Genomic DNA, 25,660 nt, shown 5'->3' on the forward strand with positions numbered 1-25,660 from the left:
TTCTTCTCGCTGTTAACTTGCTAAGGGGCTGTTTTAATGGCTTTGCTATCCCTTTTTGATATGCCTTCATTGCGTACCACTACTAAAGCCAATATGCGTCAAGTTGCTTATGAGAGTCAAGCTTTTCTTTAGGGCTCGGAGATTTTTAAAATTTTCTGCCTGCAGTAACTTTTCCTGAAGGACTTGCAGCTGAAGATCTCAGTTATTGCTACTCACAATCACAAGCCTCTGGCACCCAAAAAAAGACACGACACAGCTATATTTGGTGTGCAAATTGACCTTCCTTTGTCGTGCACTTTGATAATCAAAATGGCACATCATAATTTGCTACATTTCATTGGGAACAGATAAAACTTGCACAGGCCCTATGCAAAACAACTCAAACTAACCAAAACATGTCTTTGGACACCATTGTGCGACGGCGATGACAATGCATCTGACCCCTCTGTTGAGAGTGCTAGTGTCGCATGTGGTTTTGATTTCATGCGATTAAAATGCCCAGACAATCTTTGTTCCCGTTTTTACTTTCATTGGCACTTTTTTTTTGTCCCCCTTCCCTTGCTTTTTCCCTGTGGCCTAGCTCGTGTTCTGTCTTCCACTGTACTCTAGTTCGGGAACTGCAGAACGCGAGAACACAAAAGCACGAATGCTTTTTGTTGCTTTCTTTCCTGATAAAGCCAGCCCTCCTCCACCGATAGGCTAGCAGGGAGACGCCAGCTTTATGCGCTGACTTTTTTTTTTCACTAATCTCACTTTTTCCCTCGATGTTGCAATTCGCTTTCTATTTGCTTTGAGTCTTTGTAATAAGTTTTTTTTTACGTTTTGCTTTCTCTTGTTTGCTTGAATGACCCCATATAGACTATCATATTCCTTGTGCAGAATCCCTATCGTTGTTAGTCAGTGCGAGAGTTCGTCTTACAAGACGAGGCCTGTTATGCGGTTCGTCATAAGCAGACTTTTGCATTGAGTCTATGGGAATTAAGCAAGAATTCGTCTTAACAGTTTGTGTTAACAAGAATTTACTGTAGTTCATAGTCAGCCAAGTAGAAACACAGCAGTCGATACAAAAAAGTGAACCTATTTGCAAAAGCAGAAATAGAATAACAAAAAATACGAACTCATTAAACTAAACACAAGCGAAAGAATGACGACATAAAAAATAGAGAGAAAGGTTGACCTAATTTTTATTAGGCATTGCTCAGCCATGCAAAAGAGAGAGAGAGAGAAAGATTAAACTCATTTTTATCATGCATTGCACTGCCATGCCGGGAATTTCCTACAGGGTGGGAGTACGAGGAAGAACTGAAAGTTTCACAATAGCAAAAAATGAATTTGAGATTTCGGAATGATTTGCCTGATGCTCTACCACTAAGCTACCACGGCAGTCGTCTTACTAACCACTTTATAGGGTATATATGCGCATTTTAAACCTGCGAGTGTCAATCAGTGCCGCTGGTAGCCATGACGGCAAGTGTGGAACGCTCTGGAATACTTGGACGACTAAGAAAGATTAGCAATTTATTATACCAGCTACATGTTGCCAAGGTCAAAATTCCAGTGTATAAAAGCACGAACCATTTCCCTGGAACACTCGTACATTGTTACCAGCACAACACTGCTGTCACATTTGGTAGTATTTGGTTCTTCCCCTATTTGAAGGACAGTCAATGTCAATACAAAAGATTTATATACAAATATCTATGCACTTTCCGAAGAAAGCACTAAAGCTATAGATACAGTGCAACAGTTTGTCCTCAATTATGCTGAAATATAGGTTGCTTTCAAATAATGCTAGACACTTGCATGATTATCTACAGGGCGGTTTTTTAAAGGCAATGCATGTTAACACCGGATGATTTCAGAGACACATATTCTACATAGCTTTCAAAAAAAAGAAACTGCAGTGAACAAATAAAACTATAAACAGCGAAGAAGATTCATTTAGACCAGCATTTCATCAGGGATCTGCTTGAGCCAGAAAGACGGCAGGCACTCGGGTGGAAGGGGTCGAGGGACCGAGCGGAACGACATGGCTCTGCAGTCAGGATCATAACACTTCTGGTAGAAGCTACCAACATTGACGTCAACCACGTACATGATACCATTGCTGCGGTGCTCGCGGCCAATGTTCTCACAAAACCGGTAGCCTAGCACATCGTACACCAATGTGTCAGTTTCCGCAAAGTGAGACACTTGTCGGATTGTCCCACGTGGACTGATGGTGCCTCGAATAAACTCATCTATATCTGGATACGGCGAGTTCATTGACTTGAGGCCTTGGCTATTTTCAGCCACAGATGCCAGCAAGCCATTATTCCGCTTCACTGGACCACAGCCTGCGGAAAGTTGCAGCAGATGTCTGCTAGTCTGCTGATGAGGCCACGTAATAAGACTGTCCAGGAATATATCCCTGTCTTCAGGGAATCTCCCTAAGGAGCGGACGTAGCAGTCATTCTTGGAGAGCACCAACGGGGTGTTCTTGTTGAGTTTTGTGCACTGGAACAGACGGAAGTTGCGATTGCGTGTGTAAACTGCTTCATCGCAGAAGAGCACTTCCTTGCCACTTTTATTGAGCACCAACGGGCTTGCCCGGGAAGCCTCAGAAGCAGCCAAGGCAGACTTTGCCATTGTCGTCGCGGGGCGTTTCATTTTCTCACACAGCAGGCGAACGAAGGCACCCGCTTCACGGTTGTTCAGAAACATGCGCATTCTTGGAAAAATCAAATGGCAGCTGAACTTCTTCGTAGTGCTGGAATCGAGCCAGAGGACGTCTTCCCGACTGCAGTGGTCGCCGAAGAGATCAACCCACTCGCCGCACACAACGTCGATGAAGTGCTTCACCATAGTGACACCGTCTCTGGTTGGATTGAGCTTCCGTTCAAACTCGAGATCAAAGTAAAGCTTGCAGGGTGCATCCTCCGCAATCAATTCGTACATGCAGCGATCGGAAGGCTTGCGCATCTGCAGCACATTCCAAAGATCAAGTGGGTGGGTCACAATGAAAGCACGCTTCCCCCCATCGCTCTCTCGAAGTTCATAAGAGAAGACTCTGATGTCGTCGTCTAGGGTGCGGGCAACTGCAAGAGCTTCAGCTTGCGTGGGAAACAATCTCCAGACACGAGTTCGCCCGATGAGGCTTTTGTGCAGATTCACTCTGACAGGATCCCTGCAAAACTTTTTCGATTCCTGTTTGACTTTCTCCACTAGAGGGCTTCGCTTACGATTTTTACCATAGAAGGAAGTTTTCGTAGAGCACTGAAGGGCACACATTACTGTAAACCACAAAGTCTTGAAGTATGTACACAATACGCATTGACTCAGTATCAATCCCACTCTATCAGTGATTGCAGGTGCGATCACCACAGCAGCACCAGTTTAGAACACCAGTGTTCTGAAACTGAAGCTGTCAAACAACCAACATCTTTTTCTTCTTGGCATGCTCGACTTGCACCAGCATGTCCAGTAGATGCTGCGCCAAAAAAAGAAAAGAAAAAGGAAGCAGACGAAATTAATAGAAGAAATCATTATCGTTGCTGCTTGTGAATGTAATTATGACTAAGAATTTTCTTAATCATGCCATCACAACTTTGTAAAGTGAAGGTGACATTCTTAAGGAAACAAATGATACAAAAGTAGACAAAGAATTCCAGCTAGCCAAAAAGAATGTTATAAATTTAGCTAGTCAAACTGAGCTTTTTAAAATGTAGATGGGCAGTATATCTCCTACCGCAGCTTTGCAACAGTTTTGGAATGTCGTCAGAAGATGCTCTCGATTGGCAGCCGAGGCTTCTGCGAACATGTGAGGCAAATACTACAGCGCAGCATGTGGTGTGCAATTTACAACTGAATTTTAAATTAAGCGAGAGCACACTCAACTCTTCTGTCAATAAATGATGCCACAAGCGCAATTTGTTTTACAAGAAATGGCAGGTCTTGAGCCTCACGATGTGCATAGTTTCCATGGCCAAGTGGCTCTATATAGTGCTACAATCACACATAATATAGAATTCCATCAGTGCACTCGTGATCACCCTGAAAAAGGAGCCACCCATTCCATGAAAAAGAAAGTAAAAGAGCACAAGGTCATATCACACGCTGTTGAACTGATGTTATGTACCATTGTGCCACCTCATCTCCCAACATGCATATGTATAATTCTCAACACGCTTGCTGGAACTAAAGGAGGCAGGAAGCACTATGCGACTAACCCCTGTAACTGTGCTCTAAAAAACTTCTGCTGTATAATAAAATTGAGAGCCGGGCTACTTCGTGACTGATGATTTTATCACGTTAAGTAGCGCACATATTTACACGGGCTACGAGACAAGGACACAACACTCAATATACTTGCAGCTAAATTTATTCTAGAAAAATCTCTCAGTCAGCAACACAGAAAAATAACAAGCACTGAAAACTTATTCTATATCAAATTTTGAGCACTTAACGATAAAATAATTGTGGCATGTGAAGATATAAGCTCAACAATTCATGCTTTCTTATCCACAAAACACAATATGCACAAACTCAAGTAATAAGAATGAAGCATGTGCACGTGTGCAAGTGTTATGTGTGAATGTCTGTGTTTTGTGTACATGTGTGTTATGTACTATTGCCCCCACCTCATCATTCAACATACATATGTATAACTCTCAACACGCTTGCTGGAACTAAAGGAGGCAGAAAGCACTATGCGACAAACCCCTGTAACTGTGCTCTCAAAAACTTCTGCAGTATAATAAGGTCAAGAGCCAGGCTAGTTGGTGACTGATCATTTTATCATGTTAAGTCGGGCACATATTTACACGGACAATGAGGCAAGAAGGACACGACACTCGCTACACTTGCAGCTAAATTTATTTCAGAAAAATAGTTTGTATATATGCAACGAGGCTGACACTGAGCGACACAGAAAATAAATAACAAGCACTGAAAACTTATTCTCTATCAAGTTTCGAGCACTTAACGATAAAATAATCATGGCAGGTATAGAAATAAGCTAAACAATTCATGTTTTTTTCATCCACAAAACTCAATATGCACTAATTCAAGCAATAAGAATGAAGCATGTGCAGCCTATAAACTCCTAAGAAAAAAAACATGAACCTAAAAAGACTTACAGAAATGTACAGTTCGGGTTGACTTGCAAAACGCTCAAGTAGAACTTACAGGTACTCAACACGTAAGTCGGCAACAAGAGCCAGTGTTACAAATGTAGTACTACATGCTTCCACTTAAAGTCACGAGGCTGATGAAACATAAGAGATCTTTAGAAATAAATAATTGTTCCCACCTTAAGCAAGACTGTTCTCAGTGTGGCTGCTTGCCAGTATTTGATCACACCACAGTAATTTTTAATAACGGAAAGCAGAGAAATAGTTGAACGATTTCACAATAACAAAAGAAAAGACCGCTGCATTAGCCAATGTCACAAATGAGCTCTCTGAAAAAACGTGCACCACCGAGTCCTGGCGACAGCGACGATACCAAGCGCCAGAAAGACGCCTCAAGGTCAAAGCTAAAGAAGAAAACAAGCAACCAGACACCCCGGGCGTGCAGTCTCTTTCCCTCGTAGGCGTAGTTTCGCCGACCAACCTCCTCACATCGGCCACTAAGCAAGCCCTGGAAAGATCTGGAAGGAAAGGGGCGTGGTAATGTAGAGTTGCATCATGAGTCGCGGACGGTCCTCGAAACGTCACGCCCTTTCTCCAGCTTTGACTGTGCATCATGCCGACAAAACGATTCGAATTTCCTGGAATCTAGCGGAAAATATATTTAAGCGAGCAGCGGAGAAGAGAGATCAGGAGAAGAAGAAAGTTTGCGCCGGTGTGCGTAGGCCAGAGATGAAAGTTTTGTGCAAGTGTGCGTAGGGTCATTCCGCCGTGTTGGCGAAGGCTTCTGTCATCAGGGACAAAGCAAGTAATGAAGAGGATTTTCGCCTGAAGAGTGAAGGCTAGTAAAGAATAGTGTGAGACTACTGTCAGAAAGCAAAGACACGTCCCGCAATTGCAACGCAGGGAAGCCAACGTGTTACCGGCGAAGTTTGGTGCTTGGAGAGCGGCCAATTGAAGACGCGAGGTTTCCTGGAAGAGAAACTTTAAGGGCAGCGGATCGACAACAGCGCTGGACTTTGAGTGAGTGATTCTTGGAGGAGTATCATTCAAACTTTGTTCCAAGAATTTTGGACTGAATAAGTTTTTGAACTCTTCAGTCTTTAGGTATTTAAGGTTGTTCGATGCATGTGATTGCACTGTTTGTTGTTTTGCACATATTGTTTGTGTCCGTTGTTTCGAGTGTAGCTGATTATACTGTGTAGCACGTTATTTGATTGGTGACATATTGCATTCAACTATTGTCGAGTGTGCATATTTGTGTATCGTTTGATCTGCCATATTTGAGAATATAATTCTGTTTCGTTTATCAGCTTTCGGCTCTGACTTGTTCTTTGGGCCACAACCGGCATACACTGGCGCGCGAAATAGGACCACTTCTAAATTGTCCACGCTTTCATGGAGCAGTTCGGTGTGCCGATACTTTGGCCCTTGGAATTAGCCAGGCGATCGACTCCCTAATTAACGGGACCTGTGACAGCCAATCATTGCTTTTATCATCAATAGGCCACCTTCCTGAAAGGGCTTTGATTGAAAGTGCATGGGATTACATCAGTAACACGGGTTCTTGTTGCTAACATCCGTGTTCAGCATGTAAAAGTTCTACTTGAACGTCTTGCCAATCGCCCTGAACTGTACAATTTTAAAAGTTTTTTTTAGGTTTACAGTTTTATTTCATTAAAGTGTATAGGCTGTACATGCTTAGGTTTTTATCACTTGAGTTTGCACATATTGTGCTTCATTTCTACATGTGCCGTGATTATGTTCTTGTTAGGCACTTGAAATTTGATATTGGATAAGTTTTCAGTGCATGTTATTTCATTTCTGTGTCATTCAGGGTCAGCGTGGGTGTATATATATGAAGTATTTTTCTGAAATAAATTTAGTTCCAGATGTGTCCTTCTTGTCCCTGCTGTCCATGTAAAAAAGTGCACTACCTAACTTTACAGTATAATGACTTTTGCAGAAGTCAATTTACGAGGCAATAAACTCAACAGGGCTTGTTGCTGAGCTAGTTGATTTATACATGGAAAAAAAAAAACAGACACGGCGCAAACAGTACGAGGACGCAGTGAAGTCAACAAAGGTACCAATTCGAACTTGTTGGTTCATCGTGAACTGGATTGTAGCGCAGAAACACACAATGTCAAAGAAGAGATACTAGACGAACACAGTAATATATTTCAACAACCAAAGCTTTATCTTCAGGATCAGTCATATATACACGCAAAATCACATGACAGTACATGTTGATTGATTGATATGTGGGGTTTAACGTCCCAAAACCACTATATGATTATGAGAGACGCCGTAGTGGAGGGCTCCGGAAATTTAGACCACCTGGGGTTCTTTAACGTGCACCCAAATCTGAGCACACGGGCCTACAACATTTCCGCCTCCACCGGAAATGCAGCCGCCGCAGCCGGGATTCGATCCCGCGCCCTGCGGGTCAGCAGCCGAGTACCTTAGCCACTAGACCACCGCGGCGGGGCATGACAGTACATGTCGTCCACTACTAAAAGCCACTGTCACTTTTGCCAGAAATAAATTTGAATCTGTAAGAATGATAATAGGAACTGATTGCATCGTTTCTGCCGGTTACCGATGCACCAGTAAGCCATCATTGCCTTTGTCTGCCAATGAAATTGAGTATTTACGCATTTCCTTGAGTTATTCACCTGTAATGTATAAACTATTCGGCCCAGTGTGGCGAATAGGATTAAAGACTCTTTCAATTGCTCATTATTTGTAAAAACAAAAAGTTGTCGTTGCTGTCACGTGATTTTGTGCGTATATATTGTCTTGTAGGTAATGGCGAGATCGCCAGCCCTGAGAAAGACGAAACATCACGTTGGTAATAAACTTAAGAGAGAAATTATTGGACCAACTTGTGCTCTAACCGTAAGAAAAAAAATTCGCCCCGTATCTGCATGTTACACTGCAAATGTCGTCGAAAGACGATAGTCTTGCATCTGGAGAGAGTGAACAAAACATTTATCTGATGTTCTGGATAAGAAAATCGGTGAATGGTATTCCGGAGGCGCTGCGTTAGAGTGCTTCGAGCGTGCAGCGGAGGCGAACAAGCGCATAAAGTCACGTCACACGTAAGACATGAGCGCTATCTGGCAGTTATCCTAAAAAACAAAGTGCGTGCACCCATCTCGGAGGTGATAAAAACTAGAATGCAAGGCGATGGGTAGGTGCCACCACTGTGTCGTCTTAGCAAAGCGTTGGGACACTTGCCTTTTCGTGCAAACGTTGCATAGTCAGCGCAGCGTGATAAACGCTACGGTCCTTAGAATTACTTATGTGTGCCTTTTCTAGTAGAAAACACACATACAGAATATTGACGTTTTGTTATGGTGCCTCAAATATGTGCAATAATTGCTTTTAAGTGACAATCGCACAAGTATGAAAGCTGAATCTTGAGCAATATTGGTGGGCGTTGCGGACAGGGTCGGTCATTTGTGGTATCGTTAAGGGCGGACAAACATACAAATGTCGACAGAAAGACAGATAGACAAACCTAAATTTTTCCGTCGAAGGTTCCCCAGAAAAACTATCGTCTTTAAAAGATCACTCGACCATCGTAGATGTCTGCGTGGCCGAACGGCGGGCGTCAGACTGTCTCAAGAGAAGAGTCGGATGCAGCAATCCCTTATCTTTTTCTTTCGTCACAACGCATTCTGACACTCGGGCTGGCGAATTTCTCTGCTTGAAAACAAGCAAGAAAGATGAAGCGAACAAAAGGTCTAGTAGCACATTCTAGTCCCACTTCTTGTAAACTTGTGTGGCATTATTACTGATCCTGAAAATAAAGTTTTCATGTTTGAAAGTTAGCGCTTCTGTCCGTCCAGTATCTCTTCTTGGTCCTTGGATGTTCTGCACTCTGTTACAAGCCAGTTTACGAAGTGAAAAACCAAACTGACAGACAGGGGCACCACAACTTACAGCTCTTTAATCTCAAAAACCACGCCGATTTATAAAGGCTGTCAAAAAAGGTAATCTCATATCAGAAATAAACAAATGGCAACCCAAGCAAATCATTATGAGCAACTAAAATGTATTCGAAGGATCTGCTTTTCTGAAAACTACACTCAGCCGAAATGCAAAAAAAGTCCGTGCACATAACGAAAGTCAACCATAGTGTATAGCGACATATGTATAACACTGTATAGCCAGTGCGCTATTCGAACTTAGCTTGAATACAGGCTACCTTTCAAAAATGCCACTTCGTCACTGAAACCTAGTGATGGTGCACTAACACGCTGGCTACCTGCCCTTTTAATAAGGATTACCACAATTGTCTCCCTCTCAGTGCAGTTGTTTGCTTTCTTTAGGAACGTAGTTTTGGTGAAGAGTGGCGCACAGCCACAGCACTTGCACTGGCTTCGTCTCAATGCCTGGCTAGTTCGGTTACACTCCCTGGTGCATTTCATATTGCCGCATGCATAGCTGCATTTAGCGGCGAGATAGCGACGACAACGAAGAATGCGTATTTGCTCGAGAGGCGCAGCGCAGGCGAGTGAAGAAGACGACAATCTTAGCGGCCTTCTCTGAGAGCATCTCTACAAGTTCCACTGTCCGTGTTTTTGAATAAACCCCCCGTAATTTATAACCCGCGACACTGGTGGAGGTGCTGGGTACTACCACCTCATGATTAGCACCCCTGTGAGAAGCCCCGAGTCCAGCCCTACGAGACAGCCACGCGTGGAGACGCCTGTGCACCGCTCAAGCCGTCCCCTTCAAGGTCTTGAACCAGAATTTGGCCTTTTAGAAAGAGCAACACTTCCGACAGCCACCCCCACTCAAGAAATGGCAAGGAGTACTGCACAGGTGACGGGCCAGAATATGCACATTCCTGAACCATTTCATGGCCGGCTGAACGAAGATGCGCAAGACTGGCTTGAGCAGTTTGAATGGGTAGCTAAATCGAACTACTAGAGTCTCGATGGAAAGCTTTCCCCTGAGCTTAAAGCATTATGAGCATTACCCTGAGCTTAAAGTCATATATGATTAAATATCAGAGACCCTCCTCCACCCCTAGTGGTCCTTAAAGGAGTACTGACACAAAATTTTTTGGTTATCGTTTTCTTGCGTCAAATGGTAGGCCAAGGCCCCAAGAGCCTCGAAAATGTATCGGTTAGCGTGAGTGTGCACTAAAAAATTAATTGAAAGGTGTTTGTAAAAGCTAGTTTCGGTTTATACTGTACCCTGACGTCACGATGTGGTGTGAGCAGCACCCCCCAAGCGTTAGTATGTGCATGCGCAAGTTATGGTGACGTATCCCTGGGTGTTTGTGGCTCAGTTGTCGTCTGCTGCACGCACACATGTAGCATCTTGTGCGCCGTCGACAATTAACGAACTTTGGTCAAGCGACTCCGACGACAGTAACGACTTCGGTGGAGAAGATGACGCTGAGCTTGCCAACCCTGCCAACCATTTCGCTTTCAACCCGCTTGCGAGTTCGTCAGAAGAAGAGGCACCAGACAACAATAAAGCTATGCGAGACACCGTGCGCATCAGGAACGTCGGATGGTAAGGATTCCTCGTATATTGCTCGCTTTCGCACAAGCATGTTTCGGCTGTCCTAAAAGTCAATAGCATTTGCACTGAGGTGGAGTGAACAGAGCAAACTCTGCTTGGTCGGCGTCCAGTATCGGCCGCGCCGCACGAAGTCGACCCATGCTTGTCTCAGTGCCGGATCGGACAAGGATTGGTGGAACTTGCACCTGTCCCCTGTTTCACTAGCGCAAGACTTCACAGGGCAAAATATCGGTGCCATGGCGACAAATTCAGATCAAATCACTCCCTTGCCCTCTGAGCAATGTATATTCTGTACTCACGAGGACCCACAATACTCTAGACTCCGCTCGCTCGCCTCACAGGTTCGCTGGATGATAACGACCGCATGCCACGAACAGACGACTGAGAAGGCGACGCGCAGCCAGGCTGCCATTTGTTGTTTTTTGGTGCCTGACATCATCGCAACTTGGCAGACTGCTCCGTGAAGTCACTGAAATTAGTACTGTAGCCTGACGTCAAGCTAGTGTTGATGTCAATAGAATCGCCAAGAAAAATTTCACTTTAACATCAAAATAAAACATCTTATCTGCCATTGCTGAGCTTCACACTTTCTCAGAGCGATCTCTGCATACAGGAGATTTTTATGGCAGAACAAACTAGCCTTTGAAAAAAGTTGTCAGTACTCCTTTAAAACAAAAGAGTTCTTGAACAAACATCATCACCACCCATATGTGAATAATCTAATATTGTGTATATATACTGTATCACACACCATCACCATGTTTGTGTCTCATCTTGTATGAGCTAGTGGGCAAAACGTTCTGTGGATTCACAGTTTACTAGATTTACCTCCATAGCTTTGCCTACTCATCATCATTCACTTCCTGAATACGGCGGCATTTTTAAAGACGATAGTCTTTTTTGGGGACTTTCTACGCAAAAACTTTGGTCTGTCTGTCTGTACATTTGTCTGTTTGTCCACCGTCACCGCGAACCGGGTAGTCTAAACAGCACCAGCCGATACCCCGAACCGCCGACCCTATTCCCAGCGCCCACCAATGTTGCTCAAGGATCAGCATTCATACGTGTGTGATTGTAAATTAAAAAGCTGTGGCAAAGCCTTCGAACAGTGGGTCGTCCTCTCCAGTGCCTTCTAGTGGGTCGCCCTTTTCATAAGAAGAGCAGCTCCTGCAGAGAGTCAGTCCCCGCATTGACTGTCGCTGTCGTGGATCATCAACGAGTGTCCGCCAATAAATGTCTTAACAAAACAATTATTGTGAATATCTGAGGCACCATAACAACACATATATATTCTGCATGTTCGTCTTTCACTAGAAAAGGCATTTATAAGGAATTCTAAAAACCGTAGCGCTTATCATGCTGCGCAGACCATGCAACGCTTGCACGGAGAAGCGAGTGTTTCCAACGCTTTGCTAAGACGACATGGTGGTGGCACCTACCTGTTGCCTTGCGTTCTGCATTTTTAGACCTCTGACACAGGCGCGCACGCCCGTCTGAGGGCCACACGCTTTGTTTTTCAAAAAGAACTGCCAGATGGTGCTCCTGTCTCACATGTGACATGACTTGATGCGCTCGTTCGCATCCACTGCACGCTCGAGGCACTCTAATGCAGCGCCTCCGGAATACCATTCACCGATTTTTCAGCGCAGAACATCAAATAAATGTTTTGTTCATGCTCTCCACACGCAAGACTATCGTCTTTCAACGACATTTGCTGATTACATGCAGATACGAGGCCAATTTTTTTTCCCTTCATTTTCAGAACGCTGTCGTTCAACTATGATGAAATCTGTGTCTCTACAAGGACAAAGCAATGAATGTGAAATTGTTATACGAAGTACGGCTGGCAGCTAACGTTTTTTGGATTCAATATCGCCTAACTCTACACATCGCTGGAGAAGTGTTCTTCTGGCTGTCTCTTCACATTGAGAGCACAGCACATAAGTGGGCTTACGAGCCATCTGAGCTAATGCCTGCTCATATACAGCGTGTACACCAACGATCTCAACCTTACTGTGAAAGTTCACAGTCGCTGCTTGAGTGATCACAACCTTGACGAAGCTGCTAACATAAATGTTTCGATGAAACTGAAAGCGCAATGCTTCAGCTATGTTTTCAGGCACGGGAGCACTGAATTGGGGCGCTGTGGCGCGGTATGGTGTTGATCGATACGGGAGGTTTAACGTCCCAAAACCACCATGTAATTATGAGAGACGCCGTTGTAGAGGGCTCCGAAAATTTCGACCACCTGGGGTTCTTTACCGTGAACCCAAGTCTGGGCACACGGGCCTACAGCATTCTCGCTTCCAACAAAAATTCAGTCACCGCAGCCGGGATTCGATCCCGCGACCTGCGGGTCAGCAGCCGGAGGTCACTAGACCAGCTTAGCCACTAGACCACCACGGCGGGGAGCGGTATCGTGCTGATAAGCGAATTTGGCGCAGAAGGGATCGTTTTGCGAAGGATGGCGCAGGTAAACCAGTCTGGCGCACAATGGCGCAGCTGTTCATGGTAAAAGAGAAAAAGAGTAGAAGGAGGAAAATGCTCGAGCAGTTCCGGCAACCTGTCAGCATGATTTGGTGTTCAGGCGCTGTATTCTAGGAACCGTAGTTCGAGGGGGGGGAAGTCCCCGGCAGAATAGACTTTGCACACACAGCTTGTTTTATGTACAACGGCAATCGCATGCTCGGCAGAAAGTGAGCCTGTTCAAAGTCTTCAAGGCCCATTCATACACGAGCCACCGAACTGGCTTGGGCGGGTGGGGGAGCACTAAATATGTGAGTATATATATATATACATATAAATACACACACACACATACACACATTTATATATATATATATGTATATATATATATATTTCAGTAAAGCTGGCTAAATATTAGGGGTGTCCAGATTACAGTATGCGAGTAAAGACAGTATTTCTTTAAAATAACATTTTGTAGATTCGCAGGGCTCTATGGAAAACGATTGCCTTGCAATATTTAAAAACTATTTCAATACTACTTTAGCCGTAATCGCATTCGATTTCATCGCTTTTTGATTCAAATTTCACTCGGAAACTTCAGTACTCACACCCCCCTAAAATTTATGAATGTCCAGTCGGGGTGGTAGGCAGGCTTGATTTGCCAGTGACTACAGGGAACTGAGCCATGTGTGCCACTGCATAACGTCTTGCAGCACCCTGATAGAGGTGTTTCATGGATTGAAAGTCTGGTGGAATATGCCAAAACAATAAACGATAGGTTTCACACCCCCAAGAAAGTGGCCTACATATATGCCCCGAAATACAGAGTACCCTGCAACATCGTATCGGCCAGCAGTGCACATATACTGGCACTCCGAAGTAAGCAGCTCTATTCGTACAAACAATGCTAAATCATCTAGGCCATAGCTTTACCAATCGCTTCCGCAAGATCAATTATGCGACCAGCAACCTTGCAAGGAGGCAAATGTGGCCAAAAAAGTACCATGAATTCTGGTTACAATTTGCAATAGGTGAGCAGTTTAAATCGTCCATATATTTATTTATTTCTTGGAATTGCTCTCAGGTTCAGGAGCATTATAGAAGGGAGTGGTATAGCCATGGCCGCGTCTATGTAGAGCTTGCGAGAAGCCGATTTTTGCTTTGCAGGGCGAAGCCTTGAGGCAGTTATCAGGCTCCGACGTGTTCAGCCGGACACCTAGGCTGCGCATGCTCCTTATAGTACCCCACTTCAGAGCCTTAAACTGCCTCAACGTTTCATGCCGCAGAGCGAGAACTGGCTGCTCACACCCTCTACACAGTCGTGGCCGCGGCTGTACATAAAAACATAACATACGTTCCGTAAATATAACAGCACAAGTTGTTACTATACAAGCAAGGATCAGACAGCTGTTGGTATAGCATAATTACATACTTAAACAAGTAACAGTAGAAGTCTTAACTAAACAAACAATAATCTGACAGTTCGCCAAACAACATACAGTAAAATCCATTTAGGAAGAACTTCAAGGGACCACAATAATTTGTTTGTCTTATCAGGAGTTCGTCTCATCAAAGGGCCCCCAGAAACCAAATGCTAAGTGCGCCTAAATATGTTGCTTGAAAACACTGAATGAAATATACTTACAATGGGGAAGAAAGGAACAAGAAAAAGCATTTATTCGGCTCGACTTCATGAAAACTATGCTTTCAAGTAGAGTATTTACACTAACGTAACGAGTACTCCATTTTGTGAGTTCATAATAAATATGCTTATGAATAAATTGATAGCACATTGTAGAAACTTTATCAGGACCATATTTTGACGATCAGAAAAAAGATAGAAAGAAAGAGACACGCACAATTTTTTTTTTCAAAGAATGTGAAATTTAATCCGGCTGTTCACCTTCTCAAGGGCACTTTTGGCTGCTTTGCTATCACTTTTGGATACGCCTTCATCGCATACCGCTACTTTTACAAAGCCAGTATGCCCCAACTTGCTTCAGCTTTTCCTTGAAGTTGCAGATATTTTTTTTTAATTTACAGGCTGCAGTAATGACATGTAGCTGAAGATATCCATTTACACTACTCACAATCACAAACCTCAGAGACACAAAAAATAGATGCCGCAATTTGCCTTCAATTTGTTTCGAGTTTAGAAAGACGTGCGGTGTTTGGTTTTCCACATATTTCATTTATCCCTGCTCTGGCAGGGACGTCCACAGACGCTGTCCTTTTTGCTGGCTTCCTCTTCTCTCATGCTGGCTCGAACACGCGGAGCAGCTGCAGCACAACTACTTCATCTTCTCCGAGACGCTGACGGCTTGCCATAGGGCCCCCCCTCTAACGAGGAAGCCCGTGCGCGAAGGAGCGAACCCTATGAGCAGGTTGTAGGTTCTGCTATTGTGAAGCGCGTTCGTCTGGTTTGCTCGGATGACTTGTAGTCTTCGAGGACGGCGTCAGTGTCAAGGAAAGCCGGCTTTAAGCAGTCAACGGAAACACTGAATTCGCGACCATTAAGAAGCAGAATGAAATGCTTCGGGCAACGCTTGACGACCTTAAAGAGTACTTCTGCGTCGTGATAGCGAGGCGTTAACCACTGAACCACTCCGGAGAACCAAAAGAGTCTGTTGTAAGGAGGTTGCAGTGGTGGTTTGATTGCGTCATGTCGTACGAAGACGTGGGTGCAGTCGCGGAGGGCATGACAGACGAAACTTGGGCATGAGTATTGACGTGCAGGAATAGGGGACACATCTCTCATGGCATTCCTGAAGCGAATGGCATCAGCTACGTCCAATGGTGATACCGATGACATGTAGGAAAACTGTCCAGGAAGCCTTAGGGTAGTGCCAAATACGAGCTCAGCTTAAGAGCAGGACGCGTCCGTACGTATCGTGCTGCGCAGGGCAAGGAGGATGAGTGGTAGTCGCTCCTGCCAGGATATCAATGATTGGGAGGCCATGAGCGAAGGTTTGAGTTGGCGGTGAAATTTCTCAACCATGCCATTTGACATAAGGTGGTAGGCCATCGTCCTGATGTGGTAGACACCAAGCATTCGGGACAAGGTGCGGAAGAGCGCAGAGTCAAATTGACGACCACGATCTGTTGTGATGGTCTTGAAAACTCCGTAGTGGCTTATCCACAAGGCGATGAGACCGCGGACAACTGACTCTGCCGTGATGTCGGTGATGGGTGGTGCCTCAGGTCACCGTGTGAAGGGGTTTACGCAGGTTAGCATATACCGGCTGTTTTGCGATGGGGGCAAAGGGCCTACAAGGTCCAGGTGCACGTGGCTGAACCCCGAGTCAAAAGGTGTGAAGGTACTCAAAGGGCTGACCGTGTTGCGCTGGACTTTGGTTAGCTGGCACTTGAGACAAGCACGTGCCCAGCGGCAGACGTCGATGTTCATTTGAGGCCATAGATAGCGCTTTGTGACGAGGCGCTGAGTCGCACGTATACCGGGGTGCGACAAGGAATGCAAGGCGTCGAAGACTCTGCGGCGAAATGTTGCTGGTGCATAAGGGCCAGATCAATCGGTAGAGGTGTCACAAACGAGGGGAATCGCGCAGCCTGAAAGTTGGACATCTTCGCGCTTGAAAAAGTTTTCTTGGAGTCACAACACCTGAAGCTATTGTGCAGTAGCCATGGCTGCAAAATCAACTGGTGGGCGCTCATCATTCATCATTTGCTGAACCCTTAAAGGCCCCTTGCGGGGTATTACATAAGGGGGAGGCAAAAACACTATTACAAAGATGCATGATTGTCAATGGTACAAAGCATAATCGAAAGTGAACTACATGATAAAAAACAATGTCAACAGAAGGAAAAATATATATATACGTGGAAGAAAATGGCAACAATTGTAAATTAACTAACATATCAAGTGATTTGTGATTAGCTGTTTAAATTTTAAGGTGTTTTGTTCGTGCACTATGGATTCAGGCAGGTTATTCCAGTCTTCAATGGCAGTAGGTAAAAATGATTTATTGAAAGCATTAGTTGAACCATGTAAGCGCTGTAAACATAGGGAGTTAAAGAGGCAACGCGATGAACGGGCAGGAGGTAGAAGAACGGGGCATTGCGTTGTGACGGGAAATTATGGTATAGTTTGTGCAGAAGGCAGAGCCGAGTGACCTTGCGGCGAATTTCTAGAGGAGGGAGGTTGAGGGATAGTTTGATACTGGTAATACTTAAGCGAGAACTGTATTGTGAGGTGATGAATCTGGCAGCGCGATTTTGAATTGCTTCTAATGTGTCAATTAGGTAATTTTGGTGAGGGTTCCAAGTAGCAGAAGCATATTCAAGTTTAGTACGCGTGAAGATTTCATAAGCTAACTTTCGGATTTGCGGTGGGCAGGACGTAAGCGATCTTTTAATGTAGCCAAGTGATTTTGCTGAAGCGGTGACTAGTTGTTTTATGTGCTCGGACCATGTTAGTTTACTTATTATTACGCCACGATAACAATAGGAGTCGACCTGGGTTAAGGGTTGGAAGTTCACAGAATACTGGAAGGAAAAGTTAGTGCGCTTGCGCGAAACTTGCATGAATTTACATTTTTGTGTATTAAGCTGCATTAGCCACCGCGAACACCAATTATGTATGTTAGACAAGTCATTCTGGAGTGTAATTTGGTCATTGCAACATGAGATGCGACGGTAAAGCACACAATTGTCTGCAAAAAGGCGGATGGTGGATGAAATTTTGTCTGGAATATCATTATTAAAGATTATAAACAAAAGAGGCCCAAAAACGGAACCTTGCGGTACGCCGGAAACTACATCAACACGAGTTGATTCATTATTCGCGACAACAGTATAATGAACACGACCGGTTAGAAAATTTTTAATCCAAGATAGAGCTAAGGGGTCTATACTGAGACAAGAAAGTTTACTTATTAGACGGCGGTGGGAAACACGGTCGAAAGCTTAGGAAAAGTTTGGTTTGGTTTGGTTTGCTTTTATTCAAGGCAAAATTGAACAAGATTGCCTTGGGGGACACGACTAAAGGCTAAGTAAAAGCCTGACTAGGTCGTGCCACCCTGGCAGCAAAGCAGAAACACACCGCAAGCACAGCACTCAGAAAATTATAACATCACGTGTTATCTTACACGGGCACCATAATCAAACAGGAACCGCCAGAAGTGTGAACAAAAGAACATAATTACAAACAGTCTTCATTCGAGTGGTGGCAAACACAAACAAATGCATGCCCTCTATCAAATAAATTAACAAGAAACATCTTGATTAGGAAATCGAGTTGCTCTACAAGACAAATTAGAGTCTAAAAAACAACAGGCAAGGAACAATAATGAACAAGGTGCAACGAATACAAAAACATCATTAACTACAAATTTCAACAATCAAGAAAAACATCGCTTTCATCCACTAGGAACTCTTACATTATTTTTTTAAATGATCTTGCTGAAATTCCGTCTTCCAGTAAATGTAATATAGTTGGGTGTTTGTTTAGAATGTTTGGAATTTGTGACGCTAATCATTGGTCACCGTAGTTCGTGCGTGATCTATATTTGTATATTAGGCTCTTTCTCAGCTCGTATGGTGTTTGTTTCACATAATATGTGTCCAAGAATAGTGATGTATTTAGTTTATACTGGTGTAATATCTCTAGACATAGCTTATGTCTGTATAACAGTTTTATAGGTAATACTTTGTACATTTTAAAATATGGTCGAGCACTTTTGTAAAGGGGAGTGTTAGATATAGCACGTATAGCACGCTTTTGTAATATCAACAGAGAATTAAGGTTTGTAGTGGTCGTTGTTAGCAACACCAAAGAGCAGTATGCTAGTCGTGAATGTACTAGTGCGTAGTAAATTTACAGCTTGACATTTGATGGGACGTAGTATCCCAGTCTATTTAAAATGCCGATTCTCCTGGAAAGATCTTTTTTTATCGCGTCAATGTGAGGAGACCAAGAAAGTTGTTCTTGGGATAGAACTCCTAAAAATTTTATTGTTGTGCGCTGAATCTCGGTGCTCTGGAAGTAAATTGGAGTGCATGGTATGTGAGCTACTCCTTTAGGCTTGAAAAACATGTACTTTGTTTTAGCGATATTCAATTGCAGTTTATTTGCATTTAACCATGAATTTAGTTTCTCCATCCAAACGTTAGCTTCTTCATATAGTTCACATACGTTTTAACCTGCGAAAAAAACATTTGTGTCATCAGCATACAATAATATTTTCTTGTGTCCATCGATATTTACGATATCATTAATGAACAGCAGGAATAGGATTGGTCCAAGAATCGATCCCTGGGGGACACCATACTTAATGTGTTCAACTTGAGAGTGTGTATTATTTACAACGGTATATTGTTTTCTAGACGAGAGATAACTTTGTATTAATTGGGCTGTGGTACCCCGAATGCCATAATACGGTAGTTTTCGTAAAAGTAGATCGTGTTGTATACTGTCGAATGCCTTTCTAAAATCCAGAAATATTCCTAGTGTAAAGATTTTGTTTTCAATGTTGTCTAGAATGTATTCCTTGATGCTGAGTAGAGCCGACTCAGCAGACTTGTTTTTGCAAAATCCATACTGGTCTTTTGCTATTATATTGTTTGCGTTTAGAAAGCCCATAATCCTCTTATATATAACTCGTTCAGCCATTTTCACGAACACAGAGAGTACAGATATAGATAGGTCTGTAATTGTTAAGCTCATCAAATGACCCACCTTTATGGATGGCAGTTACTTTCGCAAGTTTCATTTGATCGGGAAAACACCTGAAGATAACATCAAGTTATAAATGTGTGTTAGTGGTGTAGCGATAATGTGACTTATAGCCTTTAAAGGCTTTGGCTTTATGTCATCTGGGCCGCAAGCACAGTTATCCTTTAATGACGTGATTAGCTTTACCACTTCTTGTTGATCAGTAGGAAACAGGAATACACTAGACGGGTAATTTGATGCTATATAGTTCTCGCAACACGTTTCCGTGCTGTCTGTGATAGACTCACCAACTGTTAAAAAGTATTTGTTAAAGGTGTCAGTGATTTCTAATTTACTCATGCCCAGTTTTTCAAATTTTATTCGTCTGAATATCTCCTTTTTGTTAATGAGCTGATTTATTGTGTCCCACAGCAGGCGCGCGTCTCCTGAATGAGTGGTAAATTTACTAATGTAGTAGTATTCCGTCTTGGCTTTCTTCAAATCTTTGTTCAGTGTATTACGAAATTTTTTGAAATTACGCAAATCGTTTTTGTCTCTGGAAGATAGGAAAACTTGAAAAAGGTTGTTTTTGCCTTTAATTCTGTTGCATAGTTCTACTGTCACCCATGGTTTTCTGCATTTTCTGTGTTTTCGGTAGGGCTTAAGAGGGAAGCACGCGTCATATAAAGATGTCAAGTGTTTTAAAAATATGTTGTATGATTTATTAGGATCTCTTTCTTCTGTAACCGTGCTCCAGTCAATTCCAGAGATAAGGTTCTCAAAAAGTTTAATATTGCAGCTAGAATAACTCCTAAAGAGCATTTCATCTTTACTTTTGATTACACGATTGCCTGGTAGGAAGCAGTATGTTGGAAAATGGTCACTAATGTCGGTAGTAATTGCGCCTGCTTTGACATCAGTAGTATCGAAACTTGTAATACATGGGTCTAACGTTGTTTCCGATGTGGCGGTTATTCTTGTTGGGGTGCTAATTACATTCATACAACCATTTGCTTCGATTAGTTCATTTAGGCGCACGTAGCTGGGGTTATCTAGTGACACATTGATGTTGAAGTCACCTACCAAGACAGTCTGTAAGCGAGAATCTAGAGATCTCTCCAGTGATTTCTCAATGAAATTCAAAAAGCTTTCTATTGAACCAGTAGGAGGGCGATAAATCACAGAAAGTAACACATTAGAACATTCTAACATTATACACTCATAGCTATCACCTACGACCTTAAACTCGGCAACAATCTATATGGGAGGTTTGCACGGACATACACACAGACACCACCACCACGCTTTCGTAATCGATATGCAGAAATGCACTCATAACCATCAATCAAAATACAATCATCATCTGATGAGAACCATGTCTCAGTAAAGCAAATTATATCAAATGGATAATTAGTTTCCGACAACAACATGCTTATCTCATCAAAATTCTTTCTTAAACTTCTGGTATTGAAATGAAAAACTGAGAGCGCAGAGCCGCTTCTTAAGGTTGGAAGATCGCGTAGGAATTCGGATGGTGAGTACGACATCTTGGGACTGGATCACCGGAGAAATACACAACTGTTACCACTCTTCATGATAAACGTATCATGTCCTCGCTTCCCCGAATGACCACTGCTCTTTCGCCATTCGCTCGCCTCACTAGCACCTTACCGTTGGCATGCCACACGAATGCAAAACCCGTTTTCCTAGCCTATTCTTTGGTCATAGTGAGCAGTTTTCGCGCCTGTCGAGTCATGTTCTCACAAATGTATGTGTTACTGTTTTCGCTTTTTCGCTGTCGCCGCTTTGAGAGCCACTTGTCCCTTGTTTCCTGATTCATGAAGCGCACAATAATGCCACGAGTCTTTCCTGGCTTAGCGGGTAGCCGATAGATGGTTTCAAGATCACTGCAGGTCAGGGAGGGAAGTGATATTTGTTTCGCAATTTCATTCACTTTTGCCACAAGATCCTCACTCCCAGTTTCCCTAATGCCATGTATTTCTAGGTTCATGCGTCGGCTACGATATTCTAGCTTGTCTAAATCTTGTGCCATCAAAGCCACATCTTTATCTACCTTGATTTTTTTCTAGCTTACCGACTCTCTTCGACAAATCTTTCGTAGCTGTTTCTTGGGCGTGCAGTCGTTCACTGAATTCATCAAATTTGTTCGACAGAAGCTGCACAGCTGTTACCATTGATTGGAGCTTGCTTGGCAAAGCTAGGAGTGCATCAATCTTAAGTTCAAGTGAGTGGAGTTGCTGCGCTACTATGCTATCAGTTGACACCCCTTCCGCACCAGTCTCAGATTTCTGGCCGCCAGTCTTGCACTTATCACACTTCCAGGTTTTTTTTCCCCCGTTTTTTGCACGCTTCTTCCGAAACGCCTGAGCATGCACCTAGGTGGAATGAGAATTTACATTCTGAACAAGCCAGAAGCGGGCGTCCGTTTTCTGGTTCAAGACTACATGAACAACAACGTAATTGTGACATGTCACTGCAGTTTCACCCTACAACTACACACCAACACTTGGCAGCAGCGGCGGAGAGCAGAACAATGGCATAAAAAGATATTCACCAACCTGAAAAATATGAAGCGAAATCTTAGGCGTGTGCTCGCTGGTCGTGCCGCTGCTGCCAAATGATGGTTCACGCCCCTCGTAGAAAATTCGTTGGCCGTGTCCGAGTAGCGTCGCTGTGGCAGCCGGTGACGTCAACAGCGCAATCTTTCGTTGTGCCTCTCTTTTCGATGAAAGAATGATGCCAACACGAGTACCAAAGTGCGCCGGCCCGGATCCGCGGTGCTTTCAGTCACAGTGTCTTCTCCTGTTGCGGCTGAAAAATATGAAGCGAAATCTTAGGCGTGTGCTCGCTGGTCGTGCCGCTGCTACCGAAATCGGCCTGCCAAAAGTTGAGGTATATTACGTCTGTTTAAAAAGAAGAGTCTAAGTTAAAATGAAGGTCAGTAGAAAATTCGTACAGCTGTGTCTTGCACGACAGTCCGCGCCGGAACCCGTGCTGGTTAGAAAAAAAGAAGGAATTTCGGTCCAGATGAGTTGCAATGTGGGAGTAGATTACGTGTTCTAGCAGCTTGCAGGTAATGCATGTTAACGAAATAGGATGATAGTTTGAGGGGTCTGAAGGGCTTCCCGATTTGTGCACGGGGGTGACTTTACTTATCTTTCAGTCTTTAGGAATAAAACCAGTGTCAAGGGATTTTATTTTAGCGGGTATATTGTTTGGGCCAGGGGAACTCGAGAATTTAAGGTTGTCGATTAGATTTGCTATTCCTTCGCTTGTAACAAAAATGCGTGGCATCTGCGGGAAGTCTCTGGGCGGCAAGGAGGGAACATCGGTGGAGGGTTCATGCGTGAATATAGATGAAAAATGGGAATTCATGATTTCGGCGGAGTCAGTGGCGGAAACGGCCAAACCATCAGGATTAGTAAATGGCAAGTTTTGAGCAGCGCTGTTTTTAGGAGACAAATACTTCCAAAATTTTTGTGGGTTGTCGCGCAGGATGCCGAGGAGATAATGACCGAAGAATCGCCTTTCTGCATTTTTTAACAGTGAAGTGTACTCGCGCAAAAATGTGCAATACTTTTCCCATTTAACAGGGGATTTTGATAACTTGGCTTCTCTGAAGAGGCGTTTTTTCTTTTTTGACAGCCTCCTCAAGAAATTAGAGCACCATGGTCTTTCGGCATCCCCGCGAATACAGATTATAAGTACATGTCTGTCAATTACGGACAGCAATTTGTTTCTAAATAACACCCACTTTTGTTCGACTGTTCGCAAAGCAGCACAATGAAAAAACGTTTCATAGAAATCTGCCAGTTCTTCATTAATTTTGGAAAAATTGGCTTTGTTATAATCGCGGATGTACTTATTGAGAGATTGTCGGGTAGGAATAGGAATGGAAAGGCCAATTAATAAAATTTTATGGTCACTGATACCGTCTACGCATTGAACTGAGTTTACAAGATCGGGAGTTGAGACCAAAAATAAATCGAGTATGTTGGTACCACGAGTGGGCATAGTAACCATTTGGGCAAAATTAAACATAAAGCACAAATCTAAAAAGTTTCTTGAAAGGGGTGAGTGAGCGGCTAGGTGAACCCAATCAATGTCTGGGAAATTGAAGTCGCCACAAAACAAGAAGTTCGAACGGGGAAAGCGAGAAGTTAGATCTAAGACAACAGAGTAGAGTTCTTGTGTAAAATTATCGTCAGAGTCGGGGGCTCGATCACGATCCATAGATGTGTTGATTTCTATTCGGGAATGCACGTCAGCAACGGCGTTGTCTTTGCTACTGATGTGCCGGATATCACTCGTGAACTCCGATACGTAGGCAAGCTGGCGGATCTCACGTGGGGTGTGGGCAGAGTTGATAACGGTCAATTGACACGTAAACGTCTTGTGGTCGGTAAAGATATGGAACCGCCGACTTTCTAGAAAGTGTTGAAAGTGCTTGACAGCCAAATCGGCTGCGAGCAGTTTGCGATCGAATGTGCTATAACGACGCTCGGTCTGTGAGAGCTTCCGTGAGAAGAAAGCAACCGGCTGCCAAACTCTGTCAACCAGCTGCTGCAAGACTGCTACTATGGCGACGTCCGAGGCGTCCACTGTGAGGGACGTGATGGCGTCGATCTTTGGATGTGCCAGGAGCGTTGGGTTAGCCAGAACTTCCTTGACGGAACTGAAAGCTGTCTCTGCATCGCGTGTCCAGAAGATGGAAGCGTTGGGCTTCGTGTGACCGGAGAGAAGTACATAGAGTGGTTGCAAGATAGCGCAATGAGGAATAAACCGCCGGTAATAGTTGGCAAGCCCGAAGAATTCACAGTTTGTTCGTATTTGTTGGTTGTAAAAACTGCAATATAGCTTCAACACAGGCGGCCGGTGGAGAGATCCCATGTGAATCTACGTGATGGCCAAGAAAGTCCAGTGAGGAAACTCCGAACTCGCTCTTTGGTTCGTTGACGACTTGTCCATATTTGCGTAGTCGTGTGAAACCCTGACGCAGGTGAAGTTCGTGATCTTCTGCAATGATGCTGAAGACAAGGATGTCGTCGATGTACGCAAAGCAGAAGGTCATACCATGAAGTACCTGGTCCACGAACCGTTGAAGGGTTTGTGCGGCGTTTCTTAGACCGAAGGGGATACGCGTGTATTCAAACATGTCAAAAGGTGTTATTATGGCAGTCTTCGGTACGTCGGAAGGCTCGACAGGTATTTCGTGGTATGCCTTTACTAGGTCGATTTTGCTGAATACGGTGGCAATGCCGTGAAGTCCTGGATGTGCGGTATCGGATAGCGGACCTTTACCGACACTTCGTTGAGGGTGCGGTAGTCGCCGCATGGTCTCCACTCACGTGAGGGCTTGGGAACCATGTGTAGCGGTGATGACCAAGCACCGGAAGAAGGGCGGACGTATCCGGGTTTAAGCATGTGCTCAAATTCTTGGCGTGCAATTTTGTAGCAGTCAGGAGCGAGATAACGAGCACTTGCGAACACTGGCGCTCCTACTGTCACTATGTGATGAGTGACATTCTGGCGTATCGAGTCTTCAAGAGATGGAGCACGAAAGAGGTCGGATAATTCTTGCAGAAGCGTAGACCACGGCGGGGAGACTTTGGCATGAGCTTGCACGAGACACAAGTGTGACAAATTTGATGTCACGCCCTGAACTGTGAGGAGGGTCTCAGAATCCACGAGACGGCTATGTCGTAGGTCTATCACAAGCTTAAAATTCCAAAGAAAGTACACGCCGATGACGGGTACACGCACGTCGGCAATTAAGAACATAGACCGAAACATGCATCTCAAGCCGATGTCAAGTGTAACAGACCTCTGTCCATATGTCCATATGGTC

The 25,660-nt window shown here is 44.0% G+C and overlaps 2 protein-coding genes across 3 annotated transcripts in view; both read right to left on the reverse strand.

Moving 5' to 3' along the window:
* Nucleotides 1-1,160: 1,160 nt before the first annotated feature.
* On the reverse strand, nucleotides 1,161-22,603 carry LOC119181438 (DNA-directed primase/polymerase protein). Its single transcript, XM_075882873.1, has 2 exons — nucleotides 22,371-22,603; nucleotides 1,161-3,469 (listed from the first exon to the last, which is right to left on the reverse strand). The coding sequence occupies exon 2, from the start codon at nucleotides 3,268-3,270 to the stop codon at nucleotides 1,942-1,944; it is 1,329 nt and encodes a 442-aa protein (XP_075738988.1). The 5' UTR covers nucleotides 3,271-3,469; nucleotides 22,371-22,603; the 3' UTR covers nucleotides 1,161-1,941.
* The window catches only part of LOC142761673 (uncharacterized), a 134,804-nt gene continuing 131,709 nt past the window's right edge, over nucleotides 22,566-25,660 (reverse strand). For both annotated transcript variants that reach the window (XM_075882877.1, XM_075882875.1), the window contains one exon: nucleotides 22,566-22,623. The gene's annotated coding sequence lies outside the window, so the exon portion shown is untranslated. The remainder of the gene's footprint in view (nucleotides 22,624-25,660) is intronic.

Source organism: Rhipicephalus microplus, unplaced genomic scaffold (assembly GCF_043290135.1).
Source record: "Rhipicephalus microplus isolate Deutch F79 unplaced genomic scaffold, USDA_Rmic scaffold_14, whole genome shotgun sequence".
Taxonomy (NCBI): domain Eukaryota; kingdom Metazoa; phylum Arthropoda; class Arachnida; order Ixodida; family Ixodidae; genus Rhipicephalus; species Rhipicephalus microplus.

What these genes read in the sequence shown, in the direction of transcription:
- LOC119181438 (XM_075882873.1), bottom strand. Translation starts at nt 3,270, where the DNA reads ATGTGTGCCCTTCAGTGCTCTACGAAAACTTCCTTCTATGGTAAAAAT.